The 25,599-nt window shown below is 49.1% G+C and overlaps 2 protein-coding genes across 5 annotated transcripts in view; both read right to left on the bottom strand.

Moving 5' to 3' along the window:
* GFOD2 (glucose-fructose oxidoreductase domain containing 2) overlaps positions 1-8,688 on the bottom strand; it is a 38,156-nt gene extending 29,468 nt beyond the window's left edge. The window contains exon 1 of one of the 2 annotated variants that reach the window (XM_038538577.1): positions 8,536-8,688. The gene's annotated coding sequence lies outside the window, so the exon portion shown is untranslated. The remainder of the gene's footprint in view (positions 1-8,535) is intronic. The other variant, XM_038538578.1, reaches the window with a different exon arrangement.
* Positions 8,689-11,072: 2,384 nt separating this feature from the next.
* The window catches only part of RANBP10 (RAN binding protein 10), a 74,578-nt gene continuing 60,051 nt past the window's right edge, over positions 11,073-25,599 (bottom strand). For 2 of the 3 annotated variants that reach the window (XM_038538560.1, XM_038538561.1), the window contains 10 exons: positions 24,190-24,212; positions 21,986-22,170; positions 19,208-19,320; positions 17,644-17,752; positions 17,385-17,533; positions 16,989-17,193; positions 16,123-16,244; positions 15,515-15,660; positions 15,081-15,192; positions 11,073-14,631 (listed from right to left, as the gene is read on the bottom strand). In XM_038538560.1, the coding sequence (XP_038394488.1) occupies positions 14,501-14,631; positions 15,081-15,192; positions 15,515-15,660; positions 16,123-16,244; positions 16,989-17,193; positions 17,385-17,533; positions 17,644-17,752; positions 19,208-19,320; positions 21,986-22,170; positions 24,190-24,212 (1,295 nt within the window). In that variant the 3' untranslated portion in view covers positions 11,073-14,500. Of the gene's footprint in view, positions 14,632-15,080; positions 15,193-15,514; positions 15,661-16,122; positions 16,245-16,988; positions 17,194-17,384; positions 17,534-17,643; positions 17,753-19,207; positions 19,321-21,985; positions 22,171-23,974; positions 24,078-24,189; positions 24,213-25,599 lie in introns of those variants that run through there. The other variant, XM_038538562.1, reaches the window with a different exon arrangement.

Below are 25,599 nucleotides of genomic sequence, written 5' to 3'. Positions count from 1 at the left end.
ATGAATAAATAAATTAGAAAAAAAAAAAAAAAAAAAAAGAAAGAAAGAAACTGCATATTCCCTGCAGCATGTACTTAAGAGTCTGATATGGTAGCATGAATGCTTTCAGCAGGACTGCTTTCAGATAGATGTCAAAGTGTTTCTTTACCTGCATTTATGTTACCATTAAAAAATAAAAGCCAAACTAAAGAAGCAGGTGTTGAGTTTTATAAATTAGTTATGATAAATGTTTCAGTCCCTGGGTTTCAAAGATCCAGAGGCTCTCTGGAGAAGATTTTGTTTTCGTAGGATTTGTTTATTTTAACAGTGCCTGCACTGACTCAGTGACATGGTCACAGATTCCTGCCTTTTCATTGAGAACAAAAACAAACAGGACAAAGGAAAGAAATGCAATTCCCTCAGCTCCACAAGCTGACATGGTGGTAAATTGTCAGGCAGCTATCACAGGATGAGAGCATACCCAGCGCTGGCCAAAGATGCCAATTCCCTGTCTCCCTGCCCAGTCCACACAGTGTCCCAGGAGGGCACTCATGAAAGACCTAATGACCTGTCCACTGAGGCAGAACTACCCAAAGTACAAGGTGAGCTAATTGGGTCATAAAGGAAAAATTTAACACCCACAGAGGTATCTAGATTGCTATTAGGTTTAAAAGTTAGCTTCAGCTGATGATTACAGTAGGAAAAAGTACTTATTTACCCACTATATCAATTATTTATTGCTTTTGAAAATCTAGCAATAACAAGATTATTTTTTTCTAAGAATGCTTTAGCAGTGAGTTCCAGATTGATATCACTCTGAAAACTCCATCCTCAGCCCTACTCTCTAGCAGAGCAACGTTAGTTAACCCTTCAATTTCACTATAACCTTCATGCATATTTTTTTAAAGATTTTTATTTATTTATTCGAAAGAGAGAGCACAAGCAGGGGCTGGGGAGAGGCAGAGGGAGCGGGAGAAGGGAGCTCAATGTGGGACTCCATCCCAGGACCCTGAGATCATGACCTGAGCAGAAGGCAGACACTTAACTGAGCCACCGAGGCGCGCCACCATGCAAACATTCTTTTTTTTTTTTTTTTTTTTTTAAGATTTTATTTTTTATTCATGAGAGACACAGAGAGAGGCAGAGAAATAGGCAGAGGGAGAAACAGGCTCCCTGCGGGGAGCCTGAAATGGGACTTGATCCCAGGATTCTGGGATCATGCCCCTGAGCCAAAGGCAGCCACTCAAACGCTGACCCACCCAGGCATCCCCTATGTAAACATTCTTAACTTCCAATTTCCAGCCTCAACAACTTGTTCCAGCTCTAGCTCTACTAAATGTCTGTGTCTACTAGAAATCCCCACCTGAGTGACCTACCAGTTGCTCCCATCCCAAATTCGTCTTTCCTCTCAAACATGGACCGCCTCCTGTGCACTCTACCCCTTTCAATGGCACACCATCCAGTCACCAGAGTCCTCTTCTCATTTATTCCACAATATTTATAAGTGCCACAATGAGTCAGGCATTGTGCCAGGAGTTGGGGCACAGAGCAGTGATCCAGACAGGCTAGGTCCCTGGAGCTTAGTTTCCATTTCCTCCTACACCCACAGCTGAATACCAAGGAGTGATTTGACACAGGAACACAATGAGTGTTCAGAGATCTTTTACTGTGGCAGTCACGTGAACAAAGACTCTGCCTTTACTTTAAAATTACTGAGGTAAATATAAAGCACATCTGGCCACAATGCATGTGAGACGCCAACCCTTAGAGAGAAGAGTATTGCATACTTTGGTTTTGGTCTAGGGCCCAAGAAATGGCAAGTTTTTAATGATAATAAATGTTTTTCAACGTGCACACCTAATTTAACTGAGGTTTTCTGTTTTCCACCTTCTACATGGATAAAAGTACTCTTCTCCTGGAAAAACTGGTATTTCTATGGCAGTAAAAGACACTAGATCCTTTCCTTCTGGATTTCAGGTATAGGACATTCTTTTTTTTTTTTTTTTTTTTTTTTTTTTTTAAGATTCTATGTTTTAAGTAATCTCTATACCCAACATGGGGCTCAAACTCACAATCTGTAGATCAAGAGTTGCATGCTTCACCAAATGAGCCAGCCAGGCATCTGTTGGACACAGAACATTCGTGGGGCACTGAGGAGCACAGCAACTCCGATCAGCATTTTCTACTGTTATATGGCCTGTGGTCACCAAAAAGGTTGTTTTTTTCTTTAAGATTTTATTTATTTATTCATGAGAGACACACGGAGAGAGGCAGAGACACAGGCAGAGGGAGAAGCAGACTCCTCACAGGGAGCCCGATGCGGGACTCAACCTCGGGACCAGGATCATGCCCTCAGCCAAAGACAAACACTCAACCACTGAGGCGTCCCAAGCATCTCCTTAGTATGCAGAAAACTGTTTCCCAGCTAGACCATGACCACACTCAGCTGTGGTTTCATTTAAAGATCTTCTAGCTGTTGAATGTGAAATCTAAAATAATCTAATCTAAGGACAGTCTGCTACACCATACTCTTTCTTCTTTTACTTTTTTTTGGGATGGATGGCTAATGTGTAATGAAGGAGGCTGGTTATAAAACATAGAATGTGTATAGGATATGCATTTCTGAAAAAAGCCATTCATTTTATATTTTAGGATTTTCTGACTATTGTTTAAATAATACATTATGTCTTGTCTTACTACTGAGACTCTAAGCTTTCAGGACCAAAATAGGGCTTTTACATGGTATTAAGGAGATAACAGACCCCCCAATCTCACACTTCCAGGTATTTTAGGAACATTCCCATACCACTTTGGAAATTACTTAAAGTCATTTAAATGGTTTTTGAATAATAATCTTAGTATATCAGGGCTATTAAGCGCTAAAAGAAAGAGAAACAACGATCGTTTTTCAAAACCACCATGACCAGAAGCAAGCCCAGGCCTGGAGGAACCAAAACAACCATTTAAGCACAATGATTTAATTTTGAAAATAACATCAGATAAGAAATACTATGTTCAATCATTTTCTCCAATGCTTCAAAATACAAGTCACTGGCACAGGAATATCAATGCAAAAGGCTGAAAAGTAACAGGAAATATGACTGATGTCTCCACCACTCCCCTTCTCCCTGACAATCAGAGGATGCCTAACAAGACAAACACATTCTACCTCACAGGCTGCCAGAGCCACTCCCAGAGCCACCCCCCCACCCCACCCCCGCAGAGAGACTAACCATTTCCCAGCAGGAACCACCATCAGACTACAGAAAACATTAACCACATGGAAACACCCTCTAAAAGCTTTGGAATACTGTGTTACAAAAGTGCCCATCAAAACACACCAAAGAGACCCTGAGGGACAAGACTATCTGTCATCGAGCACAAACAATCTCCCCAAAACAAATAAAAACAACAGTCTTAGGGACACCTGGCTGGCTCAGATGGGAGAGCATGCAACTTAATCTTAGGGTTTTAAGTTTGAGCCCCACACTGGGTGTAGAGATTACTTAAAAATAAAAATCTTTAAAAAAATAACGGTCTTAGAAAGCTGTATATGATGTGTACAGTGTACCCTTCAATTATACACATGTAAATTCATTATCTAGGTAACCACATTACTGTCTGGTTCTGACACCTGGAATAGGAAACAACAGTACCCTCTGTCAGCCTTTTCCCACAGCACTTTTTTTTTTAAAGATCTTATTTATTCATAAGAGACACAGAGAGAGGCAGCGACACAGGCAGAGGGAGAAGCAGGCTCCATTCAGAGTGCCCGATGTGGGACTCGATCCCAGGACTCCAGGATCATGACCTGAACAGATGCTTAACCACTGAGCCACCCAGGTGTCCTTCCCACAGCACTTTAATGAAGTCATTGAGTGATAAGGGGTGAAGGCCTACAGAGAGAAAGTAAGTTCCAAATCATCTTTTACACCAACAAGAAACTCTTAGAAGGGTTTATATTTTAAAATATATACTCATTATAGGGGTGCCTGGGTGGTTCAGTTGGTTGAGTGTCCTACTCTTGGTTTTGGCTGAAGTCATGCTCTCAGTGTCCTGAGATCAAGCCCTGTATGCGGCTCCACACTCAGTGGGGAATCTGCTTGAGATTCTCTCTGCCCCTCTCCCCCCCTTCTAATCAATCAATCAATATCCTTCAAATATATATGCTCATTATAGAAAACTGTTTTTCTCATGTTCTTTTTAGAAAGTTTTTACATTTAATATATGTGATCAAACTGTATATCATACCCATTTTGACATAAGCATTTTTCATGTTAATCAGTTTTTAAGGGTTATGTATTTCATGGACTACATGAACCAGTTTTTCATTTCCCTAGTGTTAGACAAGTGTCCTACTTTCAATTAATTTTGTTATAAATTATACATGTTAAGAAATTAACTTATATGATTTGCCTAACATTATCATTCATTCTTCTTTAAGATTTTATTTTATTTATTTATTTTTTTTTTAATTTTTTTTATTTATTTATGATAGTCACAGAGAGAGAGAGAGAGAGGCAGAGACTCAGGCAGAGGGAGAAGCAGGCTCCATGCACTGGGAGCCCGATGTGGGATTCGATCCCGGGTCTCCAGGATCGCGCCCTGGGCCAAAGGCAGGCGCCAAACCGCTGCGCCACCCAGGGATCCCTAAGATTTTATTTTTAAGTAACCTCTACACTCAACGTGGGGCTTGAATTCACAACCCCAAGTTCAAGAGTCTCATGCTCTACCGAATGAGCCAACTGGGCACCCAGCATTCTAAGTAAAATAGAACTGTGAAAGTTATTAATAATGGTTTTGAGGTTGTAAAGTGATATGGTAAATCTCAAAGCCAGTAGAAGTATTTCCGGTTCTATTTTGGGGTTATCTGTTCTCATGAGAAACTGAGAGCTGACAGTTTGAGAGTTATCAGTTATCCCTGGCCAGAAAGGAGGATTGCATTCGATAGCCAGTTCCCATTCCTCAGAGCCTTCGTTCTGGATCCTTCATGTTTGAGGACTGATAGAAATCCTTACAGAATCGCTGTGAAAGGTGACGGGGTGGGGGTGGGGGATAAGGGAGATCTATCCTTCCAGCAAATTCCGTGTATCCTGGCTCTGAAGAGTGTGGCATTGTGTCACTGGCCACTCAAAACTGCCAGTATCTAGATAAAGGCAACTCTTCTACTTAAAGAAGGATCTAAAGAACAAGTGCTTAAGGATAGAGTTTGAGTGTATTTAAGTAACGCAGGAATAATCATCTCCTCCTTTTTAACGTTTAATCTCTATTTTCTAGGTGTTTATTTCCATCACTGTGAGATTGAAATATTTAACTCCATTTCTCATTTCTTTAGTGTCGACTTAAAGAGGGAGCTCATTCCTGACCTAATGGCTAATTCATAGTGTTAGTGGAGAAGTCTTAACAGCTTTCAGTTTTTCTTAATATTTCTTCTCATTCTAACTTTCATGAGTTCAAGCCTATTTCACGTATCTTTCAATTCCTACTTTTTAAAACATCTGACATTTAAAATTTTCAGGAAATTTGGATATTTGGACTCTCTCAGAATATAAAACTGCTACTTTTTAATTTAAGAAAAATGATGTTATTATATTGTACATGAATTCTCAAAAATAGCAAAATCTACAATTTTTTCCTAGACACTGTCCAATTCCAACAATGAATTTATCCTGAAATTGGACCTCCTAAAATAAACAGTGTGAGCAACTTGTCAGAAATCAGAAAGGCTCTTCTCCTACTTCTAAGTTAGTGGTCTCTGATTGATTCTTATGATGTTTTCTGAACAACAATGTCTGTGTTACAACTTACGTAAGGTGTCACTGCATCTCTAGTTCCTTTCTCCTACCTTGTAACTAGAAAATCAGTTCAGTGAAAGTAGATCCTGTTAGCATTACTGGTTTATCTGGTATGTTGGGCTGTTAAATACTGTTGATTACTTTATTACAGCTCAGATTTGATAACTGCCCTCAGCTGCCCCAGAAAACGGGGTGGATATTAAATAATTATTTGACAAAAGCTTCATTGCTATAGCAACAATGAAACATTTTGAGAGACTTTAAGTCCCTCTTTCTCTTTTGAAAACAAGTGTCTTTTTTATTATAGGAGCTCAAAAATTGCACACTAATCAATGGGGCAAACTCACCACACTTATGCAGTGCAGTATCTTCTTTCAACTGCTCATTCACAAAAGTATTGTCACTTACATTCAAAGCAGCCTCCCACGCCACGTCCAGCTCTGTAATCAGTAATTGCTCCCTCCCAACTTACCTTGATTTTGGCCTACTAGTCTTGTCTCTATCTGGGCCAGTACTAAAGCAATGAGGGCTTCTACAAAGAATACGATTTTCATAAAGCTTTTCTGACAGGATTTGATTAACAATGCCAATTTCCCCCACAGATTACAAACCCTTCTTTTTTTTTTTTAACCCTTCTGATACAAACCTCATTATCTCTCTAGAGGGATTTACACACAAAATTTTTTTTTTTAAGATTTTATCTGTTTATTCATGAGAGACACAGAGAGAGAGACAGGGAGAGAGAGAGGCGGTGAGAGAAGCAGGCTCTATGTAGGGAGCCTGACGTGGGACTCGATCCCGGGACCCCAGGATCATACCCTGGGCTGACGGTGGCATTAAACCGCTGAGCAACCCGGGCTGCCCCTACACAAAATACTTTCATAGATGAAAGAAAAATCAATAAAATGCACAGCCACAACATTATACAGATATGGTCTGGCATTGGTTTATGAACGTAAGACAAAATTTTGCTTCTTTTTTTTTTCTTTTTTAAATTTATGATAGACAGAGGGGGGGGAAGAGAGAGAGGCAGAGACACAAGAGGAGGGAGAAGCAGGCTCCATGCCAGGAGCCTGACGCGGGACTCGATCCCAGGACTCCAGGATCGTGCCCTGGGCCAAAGGCAGGTGCTAAACCACTGAGCCACCCAGGGATCCCCCAAAATTTTGTTTCTTAAACGAATCTGACCTCTATTAACATCACCATACTCTAAATGTATGTTATCACTCTGAGGGTCAAAGAAAATCTGCTGCAAAATCAAATATACACTGAAAATTAGTTTTAACAAGCTAGTAAGAAATTGATTCTATTGATTACAATAGAGACCATCTTTTAAAAAAAATCACACACTTTTTTCCACATTACAAATCTTTATGTCTTTTTTTGTGGGGGTGGGAGGTGGCATGGCTAATCCTACTATAGTGGATTCTAGTACTACTATAAAAATCATATATCTGAATTTTTCCAGCAAATCAAAATAACCGATCAGACCCGGACCATTCATTCCACAGGAAACATAGGGCAACCAGGTGGTAAGAGAAAGCCCTACAACAGAATTTTTATCCATAAAATGGGGAGCCCACTAACAGAACTGTCTGCCTAAAAATTTCACCTTAGTCCAGTCTCGAAATTCCTAGTCCAAAACCAGAACTTTTTTCACATTTTCCGCAAAATGGATGGCCTTAATTGAAACTCGTTTGTGCCCTGGTGTACGGAGCTTTTCAGGAGAAAAGAAGTTTCCTTATGAAGACACTTAAAGACAACCATCTTCTCCATATCTCAATAGTATGTTTTAAGTGTCTTTTCTGATTTAAATAGCTGTTCCCCTCAAGTGAAGAAGGGTCTTACACCAACGGCTCTTCCTTCGGAGACCTTTGTGCTCCACAGCTTACAATGGTCTTCTGGGCGGTGCCCCAACTCCGTTCTGGATACTCAAAAGGGCACCCACTTTCTTCTACAAGATGGTTTATAACCTTTCCTGCTGTCCAGCCAACGCAGCTTTAAACTTTGCTATTCTTGTCCGGTTCTTCAGATTCGGCTGCAGCTCGGGAGGTAAACTCTTCACATAACCATTCGCAGCTCCTGATCTCCCCGCCCCCATTTCCTTCCTCCTCATTCATGTGATAACGTCTTGATGGGAACACCTTACCTCACCTTTTGTCTCCGCTAGTCCTTCTTCTTCCTTCCTGAGCTTCAAAGCTAGGCCAGGGCCATGGAGACGTGGCCGGTGGGCATTCGGTGACTGGCAGAGCCACCCGCGCTTTCTGGAGTGGCCCTTCTCCCATCTGCCACCTGAACATTCTTTCCTTAAATCAAGATTTACCCCCGAAAAGTCCCATCTCCCCTCTGAAAGACGATGGACCAGCGCCCTTTGTCTGACGCTTCCAAACCTCACATCCTTGACCACAAAGCTTCAGTCCTCACACAGGTAGGGTCTGCTCGGCGCAGGACAGGGAAGCCTAGGTTTCCGCGTCCCGTAAAAGGATGGGCTATGGCCGAGGTCCTTCCAGGAGCCAAAATTCTACAATTATACGAGCAAATCTGTAGGTCCTATTTCCGAGGCTGGGAGGGCCGACTCCGGGGCGACCCCCGAACTCGACCATCGCCCTGGCAGTTCGAACGGCCCCCTCCAACCCAGGGTCTGGGCAGCCCCGCCTCCGACCTCGGGCGCCGGGCCGCGGAGGAGGCCCGGTCGACGCCCGCCGGCTGCCGCGCCAAGCCCCCCTTCCAGCTCACCCGCCGCCGCCGGCCCGCCTCTCACCTGGCATGCTGGCATCGCCCGCCCCGCGCTACACTGGAGACCATGGGTCCGGGGGCGCCCAGCCCACCCGCCCGCCAAGAGGTAGGCTGGCGGGGCCGCGCGGGCCGCGGACTCCAACGCGCAGGCACCGGGAACGCGCCGCCTGGTTTCTAAGGAACCGGGAGCTCGGGAAAGGGAGGGGCGGGGCGGCTGGAGGTCTGCGCATGCTCCCTGACGGGGGTGGCCCTGCGCCGGGAGGGGCCGTGATCCGGGGCTGCGCATGCTCGCACTTTGGGGGCGGAGATTAAGTAGATGAGCCGGGGGGTTTGGTCCTTCATTTCCGGCGGTGGAGGCGACTGGGCAGGAGAGCCGCAGCCTCTGCTGCTTTCGGGTCCTCCCTTGGGGCATCGGTCGTGAGGAGGTTCTGGGAGCTGTGGTGGGCCTTGGCCTGGAATTAAGGAGGGGCTAGTTTTGGGACACCTGAGTGGCCCAGTGGTTGGGCGTCTGCCTTTTGCTCAGGGCGTGATCTCGGGGTCCTGGGATCGAGCCCCGCCCGCATCGGGGTCCCCGCAGGGAGCCTGCTTCTCCCTCTGCCTGTGTCTCTGCCTCTCTCTCTGTGTCTGTCATGAATAAATGAATCTAAAAAAAAAAAAAAAGATTTGGTGTTGGACACAACTCCCTGTTGTTGCAGAATGGTAGTTCTCTTGGAATCACTGACTTCTTAGCCTCCTGACTCCAACAACAATGACTCTCTTTTCTGCTCTCTGGTGCCTGTCTGGGCTTCTCTTCCTCCGCATGTTCTTTGGTTGTTTCAAAGATGTTAAGTGCTCCTACTGTGACCTCAGTCTTCCAGATCTGTTACTGGAGTCTCTGTTCCCCCAAGTAAATACCATTTTGTAGTAAGACCACTCTAGTTTACCATTACTCTGTCTGGTAAGCATTCGTGTAAAACAGGCTATGTTGGAAATGTAGGATTAGGGGTTATTTCAGCATGGGGAGCCCCCCCCCCCCGCTTTTCTGACTTCCGGTGAGAATCTGGGCCCCCACTTAGCTGGTATTATAAGGGTGTCCCAGACATCGTTCCAGATCAACCTATGATGATAGGACATGTCAGTGGAGTTGAGGCAGTTGTTCTTGTGAGAACTGACCAGCAGGGCTACCCCTGCTTTAGGAGACTGGACTTCCTGCCACTGCTGCCACCTTCTGAGCATGGAAGGCTCCCAGTGATGAGAAATTGTAACTTCGAACCTCCCTCTTCTGATGGGGTTTTAGCCCCTTAATCTTTCCTCCTGGATTCTCAACAGCCATGCAGAATCGAAGTGTGCTTGTGTTTGGTGTTTTTTACTGTCTCATGATTCACTCTAGAACAGTTTTTCAATAGTGGCACTTTTGACATTATGAGCCTAACTCTTCTTTTATAGGGGGCTATGCACTGTAGGATGTTTATAGCATCCCTGGCCTCTACCCAGTAGATGCCAGTAGCTCTCCAACCCAAGCTGTGACTATCAGAAATATCTATAGTCCGGGGGTTGGGGTAACTGGGTGACGGGCACTGAGCGGGGCACTTGATGGGATGAGCACTGGGTGTTACACTGTATGATGGCAAATCGAACTTCAATAAAAAATATCTACAGTCACTGCCAGATGTTCGGGGCGGGGGCAGAATCACTCCCTGTAGAAACTACTAATCTAGAGAAAAATTAATCTACTCTGGCTTTATTTATGGAACCAGGACTTTTGTGCTTAATCTAACATTCCATTCTTCCCTCGTTTTCCCTAAGAGAGTTCTGTCAAGTAACAGTCCTGTAAAATAACCAAGTGAAGGACATATGTACTATATCTATGTCAAGCTTGCCCTATATGTGCTTTAATCCTCTGCCTCCCTGGGGTGGGATTAATCACGTTAATGTGGGGAAACAAGCTTAGGTTAATTTTCTAGTTACCCAGTTAGTAAACAGCTGATCTAAGATTTTGAGCATGAGTACTTTCTCCTCAGACTGACAGGAAGCTAATCTCTAACCTCAATAACCCTCAGAAGCGCTCTGTCCAGTGTTTGGGATGAGTGTATTTGGACTCTTTTATTTTAAAAGTCTTATTTTATATTAAAATCTTATTTTGAGGGGTGCCTGAGTGGCTCAGTTGGTGCCTCCACTCATGATCCCAAGGTCCTGGGATAAAGCCCCTCATCCTTTGCTCAGTGGGGAGTCTCATTCTCCCCCATTGCCCCGTTTTTCTCTCTCTGATAAATAAATAAATAAAAATATTTAAAAATCTTATTTTGAGGACAGGAGGACCTGTGGTCCCTTTTTAAAGGTGAATTTGCTATTTTTCTTTGTCTCAGATGAAAGCTGTTTGGGTGGGGAGTGGAGAGAACTGAAGCCTAACTGCCTATCCTCTTGGGGTCTCACAAACACCTGAAGTCTTGAGGGTCCCTGAGGGCTATCAGGGCCTGGAAGCTTGAGAGGTGGGCCGAGAAAAGGCCAAACCCTCAGGACAGAGTGAGCCACACAAGAGGTGCCAACCCCAGTAAGACTCAAAACAGAGACCAGACAATCGGGACTACTCATGGATGTGTATTTTAATAAAAATAATTCTGTCAAAATACAACAGGAGTTTTTTTCATCTCTCAAGTACAATTTAATAGGATGTTTTGTGTTAGAATTCTCTCTAAACCCTCCCACGCCCACAAGTTTCATGCTAATGCCAAATATCAACTTGCGAGGACAAAGGCAGAACCAGTGTGCACAATGTGGAGGACATCTGTTTCAGCTGTAGTTACTAATGGAGGAAAACCCTATGCAAAGAGGCGGCACCTGAGGCATTCAGAGTCCATGAACAGGCCACAGGTCTGGTGCACGGGACTGGCGGTCAAGTAGGGCTCTGCTGCCTGGCTGCCACACGGCGTGCATACCTGAGTTGTGAGCAACCAAAGAAACTTTCAGCTCTGACAGTTCTCTGCCTCATCTTCTTTGTGCTTGCTTAAGGGGTAGGAAGGCGCTGGGTGGCTGGGCAGTCCCCCCTTCTCCATCTCTTGGTGTCCCTGTCCTGGTGGCCTACCCCCAGCCACAGATTTGTGTGAGGATCAGAGGTTCTGGCTGTCTTTGCGTGGTCTGCCAGTGTCCGCTCTGGAAGGAGTGACCATTTGGTGGCACAAGGGGGAAAGATAAATAGGGAAGGCTGCTCCCCCAGGGCTGGACAACCCAACGGAACCGGGTCTTCTTCCTGACCCCACAGGTCAAGTCCAGCCCTTCACTGGGGTTCCTCCCAGGTGCCTTCCCCACTGTTGGCTCCCGGAAGCAGGCTGGTAGGACTGGGTGTGCATAAGGGGCTCCTCTGGCTGGCAGGCAGCCCTGGACTATCCATGAGATAGTGGACTCAAGCAGCTTGGTTTTGGTCCTCTCCACGGCTTGTGGGGCAAAGGCTTATGTCCCAAAGGCAAGCTGTCCAACTGGGACAGAGAGCCCCTCTGGAGAGGAACAGAGTAAACAACTTGGACTCAGCTGAAACAGTGAGATAAGGCACAGAAAATGGGGAGGTGGCCATGGGTACTGAGCACGAGTCAGGAGGACACCCAACCCCAAGCACACACAGCTGCCCTGGGCCCTCTTGGGCCCTCTCTCAGCCGCTCCACAACTTAAGCCCATGCACCCATCCCCATCCCTGACACACCCCTGAAGGTACCAGCTGCTCAGATACTGCTGGGGCCTTCCCCAGCCTAAGCCCTCACCCGCCATTTAGCTTCAGGACTAAACAGTGTTGCACAAGCCAGAGGGATGAGGTTAGTCCCAGCTCTGCCACATAATTTGCTGTGTGACTTTGGTTAAGTCATTTAATCTCCTGGGCCTGTCTCATTATCTGTAAAAGGAGAGGACTGGTGGAGTAGATGTTTTCTGAACCCCATTCTAGCTGCAAAAGCCTCTAGTTTTAATTCCCCATCCTGCTCAGCTCTGACCATTTTAACAGCTTGATGTTTCTGGGTTTGGGGGCCAGACATCCCCAGCCTTGCACAGGATGAGGTTCTTTACAGACAACACCTCCTCAACAGGCCACAGTCTGTGGGGTGCCAGCTGAGGCCCTGGTGGGGACCAAGAAAAGTAGCAGCCTGTAGGATCAGGTCCCAAGGCAGAACCCTGGGAGAGCAGAGGGCCAGGGCCCTAACCCTATCACCAGGAGTTGGTCCAACTCAATCACTTTTCCTGTCCAGTTGTGGGCATGTCAGGCAATGAGTATCTCAAGCCATATCACCATCCCTGTGTCCGCTGCCAGAGAACAGGAATCTACTCAGCCCTTGCTGAGGCAGGGATTGGAAGTTCAATTTCTGGCCTTCCCCCTTTGCAAGGGCTGCCTGTGTGCTCTCTCTCACTGTGAGGCAGATAGGGAAATCCCAGCCCCTCCTGGTGCTCCTCTGGGTAGGCCTCCTCCCTTCTTCCTCCTGGGTAGTCAGTCCTCTCAATGGATGGCCTGCCCAAGTCCTAGCAGCCATCTCAGCCCTTCCTTTCCTGATTCCCTGATGGCAGTACCAGGACTGTTTTTGCCTCACCAGCTGTGAGGATCCATCTGAAACAGCTGGGGTGACATTTGTAGAGCCCATGAGGTCCCTTCCTCCGGCCAGCAAATACTCCTAATAGTCTTTTCTGAGAGTGGTTGGGGCCAAGCTGCAGGGAGCTGCCTGGCACAGCTGCAGCAAAGCCTGGCCTAGTAGGTCAAGAGTTCCATCCACTCCAGCAACTGGTGGCCCAAGAATCTGCCTCCACAAAGTCCTAGCTTCTCAACAGAAAGCACTGATTCCATCAGAGCTGTGCAGAGACGGTGAAGATCCAGGCAGAAAGAAGGCAGCCCCTGTACTCAAGGGCCTCTGTCCTGGAATGGAGACATCCTCCCCGCAGCCTGACACACAGCAGCTCTTGGGTCAAAGGCAGGTAGTTTCCAGGCAATCAATTTAGAGTAAATGAATTATTTGGCCATCTTAACAAGGGAAAATAGGATGTTGAAAGGGGGAGAAAGGGAGGGGCAAGGCAGGCAGTGAGAGGCAGGGAAGAATGGTAGATAGCGTGCTGGCCAAGGACCCTCTACTCTCTTGCTTCACCGTGTAACCCTAGGCCAACTCATCCCTTCTCTGAAGCCTCAGCCCTGTAGTTCTCTGCTCACCCCAGCTCTCAGGAGCCTAGGACCCATACCTCTCAGATGCTGCAAACCAACTTAGCCTGACCTGTCTACTAAGTGGCCCCCAATGCCTATTGGGCTTCCCTAGGCCGCAGCTGGGCATATGACTCAACACAGGGGAAGCCTGAAATAAACTTATCACTTGGCTGAGGTGACAGAGATGATTCTTTTCTATGAGTTGGACTCAAATAAAAACATGGTGTCTGGACAGCCTCGCCCAAGAGGTGCTGGACCACTAACACTACGATAAATACTGTGTCTTTTTTTAATATATATATTTATATATATATAATCTCATTTTTTTACTTATGAAAATAATAAGCTATCACCAACTTGGATAGGCTTCATCACTAAATTAGCAGAAACCAGCTCAGCACAAGCTCTCCAGAGATAAATACTGGTGGCTCAGTCAGGAGGAAAAAAAAAAGATTAAAAAAACCCAACCCCTCCTCAAAAACAAGACCCCCCTTTCAAAGTAGAAGGCGCTACATGAGAGTAACCAGCCAATACTGTGTCAGAGGCCGCTGCACGTGAAGGGGAGAGAGAAACTGAGGGTGGGGGTGGGGGGAAGAAGGAAAAGGAAGAAGGAATGAAGGAGGGAGGGAGGGCAGGCAGGCAGGAAATAAAGAAGGAAGGAAAGAAGGAAGGAAGGGAGGGAGGGAGGGAAGGATGAAAGGACAGGAAAGGGAGTGGGGGAGGCCAGGCAGGAGGAATGGACTCTGCCCATGGCTTCCAGGTCCCTGCGCCAAATGCCTATGGAGGGCAGGGCTGCTCCAGCCCTGGGGCTGAGGGAGGGCCAGGTGGGGCCAGCTGGCATGGTCTGCTAGTGCAAGTAGTCGTCGACTCTGGCAAAGGAACAAGATCCCAGGCCTGCTCGGGCCATGAGCCGTAGACATTCAGATGCCTGACCCAGGGCGAGCATCAGAGGGGGCTGCTTTGGCAGGTTCTGAGACTCTGTGGAGGAGAGACAAGGCCTGGTCACTGCTTTGCCCAGGAGTTGGGCTCAGGGCAAAGTTCCCTTGGGAGCAGAAAGTAGGGGCAGTGGACAGAATCCCTTAAAACACAGTGTTCATATGTCTCTGTGTATGTCCCAACCACCAGCTCATGGCCCCGTAGCCATGCCAGGAACCTAAGGACCTAAGCTCTCTTCAGAGCCATGGGCTGGCCAGGCCCACAGTCATAAGCCCGGGTCTATCATGATGTAGTCAGCCAAGTCAGTTGGGCAGAAGGAGGTCAGGATTTAGGTTCAGCCATGGAAACCCAAGTCCTCTGGGCTACCAGAGATTGCCAGGGCAGAGCTCACTGACCTGATTTGAACAAACATCAGCAATTCCTGGGGAAAGAGTGGAGGGGCCACCTAGGGCACTCATGGACCAGCTTCTGTTTTTGTTAGATCCACTTACCTAAAATGGCGCTGTTAAGGGCAGCACACACAGGCTCCCTCTGGATGGGATCAAGCTGCTGGCCAACAGGGCAGCTCCAGGGGTCTGAGTATGCCAGCAGGCTAAAGGCATCCTAAGGGACAGGGCATTCTTGAGAGGACTGTGGTACATACCACACCCATAAACACCTCCATGGCTCCGGAGGGCATACAGGGCCCATACAGGCCCCATTGAGGGCACCACAAACCCTGAGCATAGGGTCAGAAAGGACTGTGCCCTCTCCAGGACCTAGAGAGGGTTGTGTCTATACTGGATGTCCCGTTTCCCATTGTGGACTTGACTAGAGCCCATTCTGTCCTGTTGCTGCTGCCCCCAAGGCCCTCCCAGGGTTGACCTGCCCCACCCCCATACCAAATGGGGGTCTGCTTTGTGTGAGCACCTGGCTTGTTCTATACCTGCAGCATCTCCGTGTGGGCCAAATTCTTGCCGTACTCCCGGCCCAGCTGCTCACTCAGTGCCTGCAACTCGCGACCGAACAGGATAATCCTTTCTGTGGCAGCCTGGTTGCCCCCACAGAGTTGCCGCCGAGGATGCCCATCATCTGCACCCAGAGCCCAGCAGAGAACAAATCATGAGGGATAAGGAGGAGAGGAGACTGGCGTGGGGACCCCAAAAAGGAGATGGCAATAAGGATCTTGGTGGCACTGCCAGAGGCAAGTTAGGTGGACCATCCATAGCTGAGGTGCTTTCTGTCCACCTAGCATGTGACTGGGAGTCTGGACTCAGCTTCTCTCCTTCCCACTCTGTACAGTGCTCATAAGAATGCCCACTCTCACCAACTCCCTCTAGCCTCAGACGCAGGGGCCCTGCTCTCAGCAGCAGGCCAGGGACCTTCCCGCTTCAAACACCCGTTCCTGACTGACTAAGGCAGCAGTGGACCAGGTCCGTTTAAAGCTTCTCAGGCTGACAAAGCCTGTCCATGCCAATCCCCTCCCAGGGGGCAAAGGCATCTGGACTAAGCTATTACCACCCATGTAACACCATGCTGGGCCATGGTTCTTACCCATGCTGGACTCATCTGTCTGTAGGTCCTCATGTTTGTAGGCGCCATTGACAATGCGTGTAGATACACTCTCCAGCACACCATTGGGGTAATGCTCTGCTTCCATCTCCATCTCACTGTCACTGTGGAGAAAGGTTGAGGTGGGAGTTGGCCACAGGCATGTGGTTAGGCGCAGCCTAGCTAGGCCTCCATTCAGGCTTCAGCCATAGGTTGCTGTAGGGAAAATCAAGGGACCCTAGGAGCATGAAAGGCTTCTTAGGCTCCAACACTTGGTGCCTACTCTGGTATCAGCTATCCCCAGAAACCTGTCACCTGATTTTCACTCTTGTCTCAATGCTGCCTCTGTGGCTTTCCTCTTCCTGGCCTTTGTCTGAGTTGGCACATCCCTTCTACCCATTCCTCCCCCATCCCCAGTGACCAGGGACCCCTGAGAAGTATCTCTAGGCACCAAACTCAGGTCAAGCACTGAGATATGCCTGGGGGCTGCTGAAAGCCACCTGTAGTCTACAGCCTAAAACTTTACTCTGCTGCCCCATCTGTCTGATCTCAAGCCATACCCAGTAAACGCTTCTTCAGTGTAGATCCTAGGGGTTCTGCTAGGCCTGGTCTCCCGTGAGGAGACATCCTCACCCTGGCGTTATCTCAGTCTGGCAGTGTCTCTTGAGAAAGTCAGGGCTGAGGAAAGTGGTAGCTAGGCCACAGGTAGCGCCAGAAGCTGGAGTCAATGCCTGGCCTGGCAAGTCAGTAGCAGCTACTCCAGGCACAGACCAGGGATGGAGGTGGGGGATTTAGAGCATGGGGTGTGGCACTCAAAACAGGCTACAGTGAGCCCAGCTGGCACAGAGGAAGCAGAGCAGGACAGGCACCTGGTCTCCTGGTTACTGGTGCTGCTGCGGGGCTGGGACTTGGTGGAATCTGTTGAGTTGGACTCGGAGTAATTGACAGATGATGGGGATGAGGAGGATGAGGAAGACGAGGAGGAAGAAGAGGAGCTGGGTGCAGGGTATTTACTGTGGTTCTGTTTGCTCTTCGAGGATGCGATGCCATTGCTGCAGCTGGGACTGTCTGCTCCTGGAAACCAGGGGACAGTCAGAAGAGGTGGGGCAGTTTGCCATAATGGGGCCCCAGGAATAACCACAGTGGTTCCATTTCCCTTCCCCCACATCCAACATTGGGCCCTGAGCCAAGCCCAGGGAAGGGCATGTAGGTGGCCTTCCTTCTCCACACCAGTGCTTCCCCGAGCCCTCTGGAGAGTGGCTGACCTGTGTTGTGCATGTGGGAACTACTAGGGCCGTGTCGGGGGCTGAGGCTGGGGGAGCCAGGGTAGCTGTCCTGGGACTTGGGACTTCGGGAGCTCAAGCTGCGGACCTCACTGTCAGTCCCATTCACCATCTCCACAAATTGTCGGCACCTGCAGAGGGAGCAGAGCGGCAATGCTCTGGGCTTGGTCTGGGCCATATGTTCCCACCACCAGCTGAGAGGGGCTGGGCTAGGAGGGAACTGGTGGTGCTCAAAACTTACTTGAGCATGAAGAGCAGGTTAGGGTTATGTTCCAGCAGTCCTGGATAGAAGTGCTGTGTGGTCTCAATGGCCTCACCCACACGGCCCTCCAGCACCAGCTTCTGGATCTCTGCAGAGAGCAAGAGTATGGCAGTGAGTGAAGGGCTGCAGACCTTCTTCACAGCCACATGCCTGCACACTACCAGCCCCAAGCATGGTCTAGCCAACAGTCAGGTGGGCTGGCTCAAAATGGCATGCCTGGTTGAGATGCTCACAGAAGAGGTTGAAGAAAGAACCTGGCCTCCCAGCCCCACAACAGACCCTGGTTTCTGCCAAGTTTCAGGGAGTCCTCAAAGAATGACAGAGGGAAACAGAGGCAGGACTCAATGCAGAGGCAGGAGAACAAATGTGGAGGCCTGCTCCTATGGAGGTCAGACAGCCAGGGCCCCGGGCATGGGGAGGGGCTCTGGCTCTGGGGGCATGATCTGGAGCTGGGCACCCAGGCTGCTTGGTATCCCTAGGTGCTCCTCTTCAGACAGACTTCTCTCCTTTCAGGCCTCACAATGGGGTGGCAATGGGAGCACAATGGTTTCTAGGCCAGGCCCCAAGTCTTGGCAATCTTCAGAGGCTTCAGCATGCTCCCTGCTGGGAGAGGAGGTCACCCTCCTCACACTGGCATCTCTGATGTTGACACCTCTCAGGCCATCAGCATCTTGCTCTTGCTCTGGGGCCTGGTGTATCTTGCTGGGAGCGACTTCTGGGTCTGAGGTTCTCATTTGTAGATCCCAAGTCTGGGATCCCTTTCCATCTGGCTGGCTGGGCGGAGCTTCTCTGGGAGACACGGACACATGCACATACACAGAGACGACAGGTTCAGAGACACAAGCAGGCACACACAGACATACACATCCACACACACCTGCTCTCCTTCACTCTCCTCTTCTCTTCCTATCTCCTCTCTGGGCTCTGTTTCCTCTTTCCCAGCACCCTCTTTCCACAAAAGAGCCCCAAACACATTACAGGCCAGTATAGTTTCCTTTGGCTCCTTCCTTTGGTGGTCTGTAAAACGCAGGACCAGAGGTGGAAGCAGAGAGAGGTGCTACCCCAGCAGCCACTGAGAACCAGCCTTCACCCTGTCTGACTACGTCAATCCTTTCTCTGGCCAGGAACAGACATAACGACTAAAGCTGAGTAAAGGGGAAAGGCAAGACATTGGTTTGCTAAGATGCAAACACATTCTTCCAGAAGACTAGGAGCAGGAGGCTGTTAGAATCCAGGATTCGGGGGAAGGAAAACAGGCACAGAGGAGTGAGAGTCAGCCATGCCGGGCCCCAGCCTGGGCCGGGCCATCAGAGTGTGCAGCAGGGAGGCCGCACTGAGGCACTCATTCCCATGCTGCCGGGCTGTCCGCCTGGGCAGCGCTGTCTTGAAGGAGGGGCAGAAGCAGAGCCTGGGGCTGTACTGGCTGGGCAGGGCCAGAGCCGAATGGACTCCTGACAGGTTACCCGAGGCTGGCACAAGCCAGAGAGCAGAGTTAGGGACAGGTGAGGGAAGGAGGGAGAGGGGAGAGGAGAATCAACCTTACTTTGTCTGTTCTTTATGGATGCTTGTTCTTCCTGAATCGGGGTTTCAGTCATTCGGGCAAAAGCCGTGGCTGTGGCACAATACCCATGATGCACCAGGTAAGATGAGACCATGCTAGAAGAAAGGAAATGCTCAAGGTGACACTCTAGAACTGCATTTCTCACTGATCATCTGATAGGACCAGCTACCTCCCTGTTTGGGCTTCCTGAAACACATCTTGGAGGTGCAACCTCCATAGAACGAGAATAAAGAGGCTATAATAGGGGATCCCTGGGTGGCGCAGCAGTTTGGCGCCTGCCTTTGGCCCAGGGCGCGATCCTGGAGACCCGGGATCGAATCCCACGTCGGGCTCCCGGTGCATGGAGCCTGCTTCTCGCTCTGCCTGTGTCTCTGCCTCATTCTCTCTCTCTCTCTGTGACTATCACAAATAAATAAAAATTAAAAAAAAAAAAAAAAAAAGAGGCTGCAACAAAATAAAAACATCCCCCGGTGCTCATGCAAGTCAGGCTGCGGAGGGGGTAGGCCCCACAGCTGTTCTCATGGCTTGGAGGAGGGGCTGCAGTTTCTCTGGAATATGCTGCCAACAAGTGGGCAAGTACGGTAACAAAAACAGTCGCAGAGGCACATACCGTCTCCTTACAGCAGCGGCTGCCTCCTGTGAACTGTGGCCAAGCCCAGAGATGGCCAAGAGTGTCTCTGAGGCTTCCTGGAGTGGCAGCCAGCCAAGCAGTTTAGGAGCTGCCCAGACAGAAGTGATGTGTGCCATGTGAGTGCCTTCTATAGATAGAGGGGCTCCTCTGCAGACCGTCCCACATGCCCAGCATTAAGCATTCCAGCTCAGCAGGTGAACCTGGCCTTCAGGAGTGCTGGCTCTAGAGGGTGATGGGGAGCTAACCCGTGACCCAAGCTACTCTACCATACACCACAAGTCAGGGGCCCAAGAAGCCAAGATACAGGCAACAACAGGGCCAATAGGAGCACAATCTTCGGGGAATGACCTGGACGAGTGCAACACTCAGTAGCCATTTGATCCCACTCGCAGCTGGCTGAGCGGTGGCACATGTGTGTATATGTGCATACACACCCATGTAGAGCAGAAGGGGGAGCCCTCACATCTGATATGCACAGAAGTGAATCCCTTGGTATAAACATGTGTCCAGTGTCATTACTGTAATTGCCAAACACAAATGTGAAAGGCACAGAAGTTCAGCTGTGTCCCCTCAGGTTTTAAGGAGTAAATGAGATGATACGTAGGGAGTGCCTAGCATAGAGTAAAAAGTCAATGAAATAAACCTCTGATTATGAAATTATGTACTTATCTTACACTCCAGATAATTATAATAACTATGTTATTATAAACACAAGGGCAAACATTTTTGACAAAACATGGTTCAGATGAGTCCACATGCACATCAGGAGCCACTAATATGTACAGTCCAGTGACTCAGTAATTCTACTTCTTGAAAGGACACCAAGAAAATAATCTTAAGTGTGAAAAGCTCTTTACTTAAAAAGGGTTGCCTATACAAGCAAAAGAGAGGAAATAACCTCAACCTCCCACCAAGGGAAGCTGGCCAAGGAGCTTGTGGTAAATTCGTCTCCAAGATAATCCAGCCATTAACAATGTTCATAAAATGAAGTTGCATGAAATCACAGGATACAAGTTATTTGTCAGTCTTGGCAAATACTACATATGAACACACACCAGCACACATATAAACACATATAAGCACACTGTAAGCTGAGAGTATCATTCCCTGCTCAACACAGCTGCGGCAGCTCCACCTCTCCCATTGCCTGTCCCAGCAAGCCTGCTTAGGGACTGGCACCGTACTGACTACTGACTTCCCTCCAAGGAAGAGCTTCTCAGTAGCTCTGAGAGCTGAAAACAAAACAGTGCTGCTCTTCCTGAGAAGGGTCTGGCCACCTAACCTCTGCCTCAGCCCTGCCCCATGGCCTGCCTCTGTATCAATCCTTTAAGAAAGGAAGACTGCATGAAGAACCCAGTGTGCAACCCCACCCCACCCCACCCCACCCCACCCCACCCAAGAGACTGTGCTACCTGTGTGCCTTTGCAAGGCAATAATCAGGGCTAGTGGAAGCCCAGCCATTCTCTGTCCACCCTTGGAAGCCAAGCTAACAAGCTCACCCACCTCCTAGCTCAGTGGGTACTGGTTATTGCCTCACTCAGGCCTGCAGCTGGCATGTAGAAGAGAGACCCAAACCTTGCCTCCCTTCAGATTCTTATCAAGACTGGCTTCCCGGACAGTTTGGAAACTAATCATCCAAGAGCCAGACAGGCTGGCCTCATTAAGATTCTCTTCTGGCCACTGCTGCCATGAATGCGTGGGACTTAGATGGATGATGACCCTGAGAGATGACCTCAGGCCAGAGTCACAGCATGATGGATATTCCCTATTGTGTAAAAAAGAGTCCAAAGATGAAGAGACCATGGGGCATCCTAGTACATCCTCTGCAAAATGACCTGGGAAGGAAAACAGCTCTGCTGGTGATACTACATTACATGCAGAGCCTTCCAATCTAGTTGAGGGAGGCAAAGGCTTAATTAGGAATAGAACTAGAGAACTGAGCAGAAGCTGTCTGTTCAGTAAGAGGAAAGCAGGAGAGCAGCAGGCAGAGTCACCCTGGGAGTGCTTTCCAGAGGGAACGGCTACCACTGGAGTTCATAAGGGCAGCCTGAAGAGGTACAGGGGCCTATAGCAGAGTGAGGCCCCTGGGATGGGCCAGCGCTGGGTAAGGGCGGGAGTGGGGCACTCACTTCTGCAGCACCGCCTGCCACTCGCCAAGCCGGGCACTGATGGGGAAGCAGTGCACAGTGCCTTGGACCTTGGCACGCCACTCCCGCATGTAGTCCTCAATGTCAAACAGGAAGGGCTGCTGCCCAAAGTTGGCGTCCACAATCTCCCCAGGTGTCTGCAGGCCTACGGTGGGGTAGAGGTTGGCCTGAGGAGGAGAATGAAATGTCAGTTGGGCCCTGAGGGCAATGGGGCAGCAGGGCATCGCCTTACCTCTGGTGCAGAGAGGGAAGGCGCTGGCTCCTGCAGGCCACTACTCCAGCTTTTGAAAGACTTGCAAGGCTGAAGGAGGTGGGACTAAGCCACATACTGCCCACCTCCCTACCAGAGACACCATTCCCCAGAGCTTAAGGACAGAAAGCAAAAGAAAAGCAAGCCAAGCTCAAAGTGGAGTCTCCTGCCCTGCAACAGAGGCTATGGTGTCCCCAAAGCCCAAGGTTCCCCTTTGGGGCTCAGCCGGGGCACACAAAGGTAGGCCAGGCTCCACGACCCTGCAGGCGTGCCCATGAAGATCTGCTACACAGGTGGCTAATAGCTCCATGACCCTGCAGGCATGCCCATGAAGATCTGCTACACAGGTGGCTAATGGCTCCTTTCAGAATGATCTACAATCAAGGATCCCTTTGCCACCAAAAAAGGACTATATGACAGGGCAGGAAGGGATAGGGGTGACAGGAAAGGAAAGTGGGGAGGAGGAGAACATGGCAAAAGGGGTAGGTGGTTTGGAACCCCCAGATGCTGGCAAAGGGTAAAGAGAAGCCACTGTCCTTCCTGTCAGAGGCACACTAAAAGGAGGATCTTCTGGCTAGTGAGGTTTGGGCATATCCCTCCATGGGCGGTGGGGCTCCCTGGTTTCCACGCATTGCCTGCCATGGCCAACTTAACCAGATCATTCCCTCCCTCAATGCTTCCTGTGGCTCTGCACTGCTACTGAGCAGTGTCTCGCCAGCCGCCTCCTCAAGGTCACTGGGCCCCCAGTCCTCTCTTCCACGTTCCAACCTCAGGTCATGTGTCATTTCTGAGTATCACATGCCTTTACTGCACACTGGGTTCAGCCTGCCATAAGCTCTGAATCCTAAGACCTCTTGCTTCCTTCCTTTCCCCTCCCAACCTCTGTGCCACAGGCAAAGCTCATCCCCTCCAGCAAGACTTCCTGGACCGTCACTGCCCTCGGTGATGCTCCCCACCTTGGAGCAGCCATGCACTTCTTAGCACCTGGCAACTACCCACATTCGTGTCTGCTTATTTTATGTCACGTCTCCACAACTAGACGATTCCCTAGACAGGGTAAGAATTCTCCTGTCTTTCTATTTGCCTAGGACTTCAGCCCTTCTCTGGGGTCAGATCAGAAGGATTCTGATCTACAGGTAAGAATTTGTAATAGGAGCTTGGATGCTGCAGGCTGGGCTCCAGAGGGCCAGACAGATGGCAAGGGCATTTCCTAGGGCATCACAGGGGTGCTCAGGATCCCAAGACAACCACCAGTCAGCAAACTTTTCCTCTTTCTAGAACCCAGCCAGGGCACAGAGAACCAGGCCAGGCTCCCAGCAGTCTGGGTGGAGGCCTTGCATGTGACAAGGTTTGTGATGACTCATAATAATGAAGGACTGGGGCACAGAAGATGGGGATGAGCCCTGAACTAAGCCAACAGGAAACCTCACCCTTTTCTAAGAAGAGAAAACCCCACAAAGCTCACCTCTCTGGCTTGAGCATACCCTGTGTGGTAGCAGGCCTAGTCCCTAGGGTAGTGGCCTTCCTTAGGGATCTCTGATGAGTAGTCACTGGGACTGGGCTCCCTAGCAGTTTAGAACGATTCTTTATACACCCCAGTCCACTGGCTGTAAGCCGCACAGAATTGGCCCAGACCAGATGAGCCATGGAGTTATTACCCTCATCTCCACCCATACCATCCCCCCCCAGCTGCCTTTGGAAATGCCACAAATCACTGTCACCTGCTAAGAGTCATGGAGGAAGACCAGGCCTTGCTGCTGGAGAGAGAAGAAGGCCAGGAGGTACCCCTACTGGTACTCTCAAGCTGACAGCACAGCATACATCCCTGTTTGGGGAAAGGGCCAGACTCCACACCCTGCACTTGCAGGTTCCACCATGCTCCATCCCAGTCAGCCCCCAAGAGCCCAAAGGGAAGAGACCCAATAACAGTACTTACCGGGAGGTCTGTGAAGGCTATACCTGCAGAGGGAAAGAAAAGAAATCAGGCCACTTGATCTCTTATACCTCTGTGGGACCACAGAGGATCTATCACAATGGGTGGGGAGGGGCTGTCTCCTTTGGTAGAGGTCAAGCATGAGCTAGGGCCTGGTAGGTCTAGATCCTGGACTTTCCTTTGCTGGGTGGCCTGGCTGGAAGTAAAGTCAAATACTTGAATACCTGTCCACAGCTCTTCTACTCTCTCAGGGAAAATCTGCTAGGAAGGACTAAAACCAAATAATTTACCCTGAGGCCTCTTCAGGCCTGATCCTTTTTGCAATCCAACATGTATTTATGGATACTCACTGTAAATGCTAAGTCCTTTTCCATCCATCACCTCATCTGACCTGCATACCAGTTTTGGGGAGCATACTTTCTTATCCCCACTTTACAAATGAGGAAAGTAAGCCTCAGAGGTGAAATGATTTGCCAACAGTCATAAAACTAGCAGAAGTGGTAGGCCTGGACTCTTTCCTAGTCTGATGCTCCAACATGATCTCTAAGCTGACAGAGAAGTGGAGACAAGGAGGGTAGCAGATGCCCATCTCCAGTCCATTCCCATCCAGAGTCTCCAGAGGTTTCAGGTTGTCAAATCCTAGGTCAACACTGGCCTGTATGCTCTCTGACCCTTCTGCCAAGAGAAAGGGCTGCTTCCAGGTTCCTCAGACTTGAGTTGGAAGTGAGAGTGGAGGAAAGTAGTACCCAAAATATATGAGCAGGATAGGCATCTCAGAATATCCGCCAGAGCACTCACGTTCTATAGATTGAGAACGGCTCATGGCCAAGTCCTTCCAAGGACTCACAGCCCTCTCATTTTTAGAAAATTTCTTGTATCTTCTAGAAGCTCCTGAACTTTTGGACTGAGAAGTTTCCAAGCCACTCCTTAGAGGTTCCAGCTGCTCCCTTAACTCCTACCCAGAAGAGAAATTGAAACCCAGCAAGACAGAACAAATGAGGGTTGACAGTAGGTCTCCCAGTGAAGCTGGGGCCAGAATCCTGTCAGGCAGCCGGCATATACCACATGCCTGCTCTGTGCTGGGCACTGGGCTCAGGGTCTGCCAAGGAACCACTTAATCCTCAGAACAATTTTGGAAGGTGTATACTGTCTTGAATACCAGTTTACAGATTAAAAAACCACAGTGCAGAGAAACTGTTCACATTCCTTGCCAGGCTATTTTGCTCTGTAGTGAGGGAAGCTCACAAATCCCAGGATCTGCCTGCATGGAGCCACTCCTCAGCCCCACGTGCAGAGGCAGTCTCAGAGCTGCCAGATTTGAAGCTGGAAGCCCCTCTGCATCCAAGACCTCAACGCCCACCCTGCAGGTCTGCACAGGAGCTACCCTGGTGGATCTCAGTACGGTAGCAGGCT

This window comes from Canis lupus, chromosome 5 (genome assembly GCF_011100685.1).
Source record: "Canis lupus familiaris isolate Mischka breed German Shepherd chromosome 5, alternate assembly UU_Cfam_GSD_1.0, whole genome shotgun sequence".
Taxonomy (NCBI): Eukaryota; Metazoa; Chordata; class Mammalia; order Carnivora; family Canidae; genus Canis; species Canis lupus.
The sequence above is the reverse complement of the archived record's forward strand: the minus strand, read 5'-3'. Positions and strand labels throughout refer to the sequence as shown.